This window comes from Mixophyes fleayi, chromosome 9 (assembly GCF_038048845.1).
Source record: "Mixophyes fleayi isolate aMixFle1 chromosome 9, aMixFle1.hap1, whole genome shotgun sequence".
NCBI classification, from domain to species: Eukaryota; Metazoa; Chordata; class Amphibia; order Anura; family Limnodynastidae; genus Mixophyes; species Mixophyes fleayi.
Genome location: NC_134410.1, coordinates 22,808,901 through 22,816,515, shown reverse-complemented (window position 1 = coordinate 22,816,515; position 7,615 = coordinate 22,808,901). Strand labels below are relative to the sequence as shown.

General features: G+C 38.4%; 1 protein-coding gene across 1 annotated transcript; it reads left to right on the top strand.

Moving 5' to 3' along the window:
* The first annotated feature begins 362 nt into the window (after positions 1-362).
* LOC142101497 (olfactomedin-4-like) lies at positions 363-3,853 on the top strand. Its single transcript, XM_075185952.1, has 5 exons — positions 363-419; positions 803-976; positions 1,543-1,755; positions 2,586-2,736; positions 3,023-3,853. Exons 1-5 carry the CDS (start codon positions 363-365, stop codon positions 3,847-3,849), a joined length of 1,422 nt encoding a protein of 473 aa, XP_075042053.1. The 3' UTR covers positions 3,850-3,853.
* The last annotated feature ends 3,762 nt before the right edge of the window (positions 3,854-7,615 follow it).

The window sequence follows — 7,615 nt, the reverse complement described above, 5'->3', positions numbered from 1 at the left end:
TTTTGCTGTATTTCTCTCTTCTCCAACCAACTCACCCACCTTACTTACTAAATTTAGAAACTATGATCTTGTTTATTTAAAACTCAAGTTGTACATGTAAGTAAGGACAGTTGTAGTAAGCTTGATTTGCCCATGGAAACACTCTGGATCAACAATAACTCTCTTTAGCTGGTTAATCCAAGTTAAACCATGTGTCATATACTATTAAGCAGTAAACAAATTTCTATTACAAGGTCCAGAAAAGGTTGGGACTTGTGAGTTCTCATCCTGAACTGAATGCCACACCTTCCTGTACAGAAAGATGTATATAAAGTAAGCTTGATGATATTAAGAGACACACATATGACAAATAAAAAAACAGGATGTTAATCTTGCTTCTGTTGAGTGTGGGGATTTGCCAGGCTCAGACTGTGACTATGGTATGTATAGGATGTAAAAAGGATTGACGTAGATAAGCAATAACATGGTAGGAAATAATGAAGGGAAATGGATATGTGGATAAGGAAAGAGATGGATAGCACACAATAAGGGATGTTGGGACACTCTAGGTCATATACTACATCAGGTTAATTATAAGGGAATTTCTGCTTCACATAGATATCATCTATTGATCACTAGATGTGGTCCTTTAAGTTCAGCATCTCTGCAATCTTCTGGTCCACAACAGCTGGCGTTCCACAAGTTTGTAAGTTGGTTGATAGCATAACAACAAGGCAACACCATATTGTTTTGCAGAACTTATAAATCAAACATAGGTATTTTTTTTATCATGAGCCCCTGATACTGTTTCTTGCTTCTCTAGAATCCAAGACTATCTAATTCAAGCCAGAAGATGGTGACTGGGTCTCTGGATGACCTTGGAGTCTGTTATTGCTCTGTTGTGTTGCCGGATTCCAGCTTTCCTGCAGATCGTATGGAGTTTCTGGAGACATCCAACTATAACCTAAGTCTCAGCATCCAGCAGGAGTTGACTAAGGTATATATTTCAATAGAAAGAACAGTGAGAGCACATTGAGTTCAGCTCATTCTGGAGGGGATATAGGCATCAGTGCTTAATGTAATTAGAGCAAAGATGGGTATCAGTGAGTCAGAGAGAAAAATATAGAGAAGATGAGAGAGGTAAAATTGAAGTCATAGAAAAAGAAGACAAAATTAGCAGCCAGAAGGAAGAAGAAGAGTAAGAGACAGACAAGAAGAAGTAATATATTTAAAAAGAGAAGTCATAGAGGAGAACAAGGCTAGGGCATCAAACTACAATGTTTTTTGACAATAGGTAAGAGTACAAATAGCAGGTCCCACAAGAGACCTTTGGTGACTGGTTACCCAATCTACCTTATGCAATATTGTTGTGCAGCAGCATCCAATACTTTCATATGAAAAATTCTAGTGGAGAGAGCATAAGAGGGAGAGAGTAGTGAAACAGAAGGAGGGTTTGATTTTGTGAGGGATATAAATAATGGAATTATTTATGGCTGAAAGTGAAAGGGAGCTTTATGTTTTACATGTTAGCTTCTTATTTATTAACAATTTTGGATGTACCAGATCCTACACTACCAAAATCAACTGGATGTTTACATAGAAAAGATAAAGAACTTGACAAGAAGGGTGGAGTTCATGGAGATGGGAGGCGTTTCCTATACTGAACTCGACTTTGAGCTGTTAAAGTTGGAGATCAGACAACTGCAATCCTTGGTGGGGGAACTCAGATCATCGCTTACCGGCTCTAATGAGAATGTGGAAGCACTATATGTGGAGGTAAGTGCTGCTCACTCTCTATCAGATAATCATGGGCTGGATGGGTGAGGGGTAAATGCTGATGAATAAATTCTAAGTGCAGTTTTGTCAAGTGATGTTGTATTTTCCAAGTCAACAGAGGCACTAAATTGTTTGAAAGTAGTGGGCATCTTCCTTACCTTTTTATGATATGTGGAACCAACCTATGAATAATAAGTACTCATTAATGGGAGTCTGGATTTTTGACTACACTGTTGATAACATATTTATTTGGATATTAATCATGTGCACCACTATTGTTATTTCCTATGCTATTACTCACAAGTTAATACCTTTTTATAATAACATCCGCAAGTGGATATTATCCCTTAGAGTGAAAAACAAAGAACTGAGTTGGATATATGGAAAAATAGATGTGCTCTGATTGGGACTGCTGAGTTCTGGATTATATCATAGTGTCGTACTAACCCATTTCTTTGAAGGCTCTAAATTTTGGGTGTGGATCCTATTTATGAGTCTAATATTACTACTGTGGCAGAACCATATGGATTTCATGCGCTTGAGTTGATTGGTTTTAAATTTCAATGATAGAAGTGTTGATATAAGCACTCCGTTTCTTGTTTTTTTTTTATTATACTCATAATGGAACACTTTTTATTGTTGCTTTGTTGTATATTTACACAAGGCCTTATTTTATTAGGCAAAGAAAGTTTGTACATCTAAGTGCTGCTTGTATGTTCAGGTTAAAGTGTCAATTTTATTAAGAGTCTAGTTACTAGTGCTGCCTTTTCATCATTAATAAAATTTTAATCAATTACTTGAAATTTGTCCATATTTTGTTATGTCGACAGATTCATAACATGTTCATCATGGTGACCCAACTGGAAAAGTACGACAAGAACAATGTCCTGTCAGTCCGAAGGGAAATTGTATCTTTACAGAAACGCTTGGATGAGTGTAAACGCAACAAGACAATGTTTACACCTTCACAAGTGGACTACGGTAAGATCAGAATTTAATATATGCAGTTATAGGTTCATTTAACACCACATATTGTTTTTTAATCAATTCATTATATTCTTATGTATTGTATTGGGTTTTTTTACGTGTAATTATATAGCTATGTTCAGTAAAGCAATTATGCTATAGCTAGAACATAGCATCTTCATCAACCTCACATATCACTGTGATATCAGCTACAATCAAGCTTAAATGGACATCATATATTTAGCCTCCATGTTTTATATATGAAAATATTACATTTATATTTAATTGTTTCATTGTATAGGTACATGTGACCATGGCGGAATCGTAAATATCAGCAAACCTTTTGTAGTACAACTGAACTGGCAGGGATTCAGCTACAAATATGGAGGCTGGGGAAGGGATTCATTATTAGGAGCTGATCAGAGTGATCAATGGGTAGCCCCTCTAAATACAGATGCGAGGATGATGAACACCCTGCGCTTCTACCCTTCATATAATGATCTCCTGGTCTATGCAAACTACATAGAGAAGACCCTTCAAATCAGTAGTAATTATGCCAATTGTGGACAAGGAGCCGGGATGATTATGTTCAACAAAACAATGTATTATAACTGCTACAACTCCAGAAACCTGTGCAAATTTAATAGGCTGACCAACGTGGTGGAGCGCCTGACTCTCACTGATGCCACCTACACTAATCGGTTTTCATATTCATCATCAGCTTGGCAGGACATTGACCTGGCCAGCGATGAAGAAGGTCTTTGGGTCATTTATGCAACAGAACAGAAGGGTGGTAACATGCTGATTGGTAAACTTGATGCCACTTCTCTTATGGTGAAGCAAACCTGGTCCACCTCCCAGTACAAACGTGGAGTTACCAATGCGTTTATAGTATGTGGAGTTTTATATGCTACTAGAACACTTAACACAAGAAAAGAAGAGATTTTCTATATGTATGACACTAAAACCAATGAAGAAGGGTACCTGAGCATTCAATTTGACAAGATGATGGAGAATGTGCAGAGTCTGTCCTACAACCCTAATGATCACAAGCTTTACATGTACAACGACGGGTATCTGATGACATATGACCTTGGTTTCATGCCTCTCCAGGGAAAGGAGTATTAAATTAAATTTTCACTTTCAAGAACCAATCAATGTTCTAATAATTGTTTCATTTGAATGATGCCTAATTTTGTTTTAAGGATCAAAGTAACCTGTAAGATCTATTCGTCCAAATTCTACAGTGCTTTCGTAATACAAAATACACAGTGATGACAATAGTCCAGATTCTAAAAGTTTCCTCTTTGATACTATATAATAATCAATGGCTTCTAAAATAAACTAATGCAAGTAAAAGGAAAGGTGTTATTGTATTTTAGTGTGTGTGTGTCTTTATGTGTCTCAAGATAAGGTGCTATAGACTAGAAAAAAATAATTCTCTTCAAGTTATCTAGTCCAGCAATTGACTGTCACTAGGCATTAGCACATAAACAATAACATATTCTAATATATTTATTCTATGCAGTATATAACTCAGCAATTTCATATTATGTGAATGCAACAAGTCACTTCACAGCTTTATGTCTATATAAAAGCACTGAACACTGGCAACTACTTGGGGGTGAGCTATGGCACAGTCTTTTGGGCAAAAGTATATGAAAATCATATTGTGACCTGTGAGGTGCTAAAAATTGACTGGAAATTACTGGAAATTAGTGTTAGTGAGGTTAATAATAATGTAGGTGCAAAATAAGAGCTAAATTATGTGATTTTCGCTCAAAAAGTGACATTTTGTCAAAAAAATCAAAACAAAACTAAAACCAAAACACGCAAGGGCGGTTTTGGCAAAACCAAAACCAAAACCTGAAGGTAATCCAGATCCAAAACCAAAACACGGGGGTCAGTGAGCATCTCTAGATCTTACTGACATTCCCTTACACGATTCTGATGAGTCTGATTCATGATGCAACTCTTCTGCTAACATCTACACCGAGACAAGGTAAACTTTTGGATTAGTAGATTATTGGATATCATTGAAGTTGTTTGAATTCAAAACTTCTGTTGGTAATGCTATTAAGTGCCTTTAAAATGTTACTACACTTTTAGATGCTTTGCAACTTCCCAGCTCACTAGCTATGCTACACACACACAAGCAAAGGACATTGTAATTATTGCAAATCACAAGGCTGCATGACTGCTGCACTTTAGTCTATGACAAAACAATTCTACCAAATCATGCATCCATGACCTTCACAGACTTGCCCTCTGCAAAATACATCTGACCTACTGATTAACGATGAAAGGATCCTGGCAGATAGCTCCCATTAATAATGGAGCATGGAGACGTCTCCAGGGCAGACCTGAGCTACACCCTTGTCTTGCTTGCGTATCTCATTTGACAAAAGGGGAGGATAATAGCCATGGTGCGGAAATAATTGGTTTGCAATGTAAAAGTTGTCTACAAGGGGGTGTGGCTTGTAAGCCAACATGGCCGGACGCTTCAGAAGGAGCTCCGGTAGGCACATTCTAAAGGGACCCGAAATGGGAAGTGTGAGGGGAGATTAGAAATACCTAGCACCCAATAACGAGTCCGCAGAACCTAAGGACTCAGGGTTTTGAGAATTGGATCCCCCTGTTGTCAGCGGTCAGTTCTTCCCCCGGAGCGCGCTTGGGCGCCATTGAGGTGCCTGCACCATCTCACGGCTTACTAGTGATTTCAGCAGCAGTGTCCCCAGTGTTGCCAGCAATAATCTGAGTTTGGGCTGGTGTGTCCACACCTGCTTGCCGCGAGAACCTGCAGCCTGGAGGTTGGGTAAGGCTGGAGTTCTTTTATAACTTTTGGCGCGAACGGCGCTCGGCGGCAGAGTTGGATTTGGAGCTGCAAGTACATAGTACATAGTATACTACAGAAAGTGCAAGGTACGCACAAAAGTAAAATAAGAAAGAAAGGTGACATACTTAAAGTTTGGTGTATAGTAGTGGAAAATCATCTCTGTCTATTTCTGCTTCTTTGTTCACTGGACATTTTTGCTGTGCAGCTCATAGGCTATTCAACGAAGCTGAGCTCCATCTAGTGGCAATTGAGCACATTGCAATACATTCTTTGCTTTTGATCAGGAAGAAAGGAGAAAAAAAAAAAAGATAAAAAATACATTTAAAATCAGTTGCCAGTACCCAGTTTTGATTTCTCAATTTCTCAACTTTTCCACAAGACACATAGGAAAGCAATTCACCTATCTCTACAAAACTAAGTCTTGAGATGTAACGTTCAAATGTAATTTGGAGGGATTAACACCCACTCTGTTTAATATTGAATGGGACTAATTTAATTTCGTCTGCCTGGAGTATTGGTTTCTGACCTTCATCATTTGCAATGGATACATTTGTTAACTCATCCACGAGTGGTAAACCACAACGCACTGGATCTGAACATAAAAGAGGAGCGAGGAATGCTGGCCAGGGCAACAAATCATCCGATAAAGATGCAAATGACAATTCAACTACTATGGTTGCCAAACCTCCATCTCCACCTCGATCCAATCAGTTGGTGACGGATACACCAGCTCTTTCCTATGAATCTGTTGTACAGGGCATCAGGGAGACTATGGAAACACTAATGAAGCAATAGATGAATATCCTTACAGCGGCTATACAAGAGCTCAAAGAGCAGGTGTCGCAGACCACTAAACAAGTTCAAGTGAACAAGTTACGCATTGGAGAAAATATACACGAAATTGAAGGTCAGAAGACCCTTACAGCTTCTTTAATTAAAACCCAAAAGCAAATGCAAAACAAGTTGGATGACTTGGAGAGGAGATCCAGGAGAAATAACCTATGTCTTGTAGGTCTAGCCGAAACAGTTAAAGGCCCAACTCTTTTATCATTTATCTCTAAAGAGCTACCCCGAATTCTAAGGATAAATGAAGAAAGTAGAAATTGAACGCGCGCATAGATTGGGACCGCCGAGAGAAAATATGAAGGAACGACCCCGCACGGTCATTTTTAAATGCCTGATTTACACACACAAAAATGCTGTTTGGTTGGCCTCAAAGTCAATGGTCCCGATAAATTGGGAAGGTAACCACCTACTGCTTTTCCAAGACTACTCGGCAGAAGTCACGAGAGCGCGGAAAGAATTCTCCACAGTCTGTTCTACATTAATAAAGAAAGGGAAAAAATTTGCTCTTTTATATCCTGCACGCCTGAGGATCTTTGATGGTCAGGATTATAAAGACTTTATGACTGCGGACGATGCAGAAGCCTTTTTAGAGGAAACGGAGGTGGAAGCTGAGTGAACAGGTCAAAGAGACTGATTAGGCTCTGGACTCATCATTGATATGTACCGGTTTGTCACCATTATTGAGTTACTGCGAGAGGTGACCTCATATTCCCGTAAATATGCCTTTCTGACCTTATTATTGTTTTAGCATATAACTGCCTTTATAATGTTAGGAAACTACACTTTGCAGGTTTTCCAGGCATATAATGGTTTGCTTATACAGGTTTCTGGAGACGTTCGGGGATATCATAACACGGGTCGCTGAAACACTTCCAGAGAATGTTCTGATCAATAATGCCGTGATATTGGTATTGATATTAATATTGGTGTATTATCGCTCATCTGGCTTTGGTTTTGTCCTGGCATTGCTGTTATTTTTATTTTACTTTATTTCCTTTTTGTGTACCTTTTCTACTGTCTCCAATTACGAGGTGCTTATGCCCATTAGTATAAAACTAGTCCCATTTTAATTTAATATACTAATGTATTTATATAGTTGTAACACTTTACCTTCCCACAAACGGAGTGGGTTCCTTCCCTCCCTCCATTACTAAGTTCACTCTCATTTCTATGTTTAATTTATTATTTTCCTTCTTTTTGCTGATGTTGCAT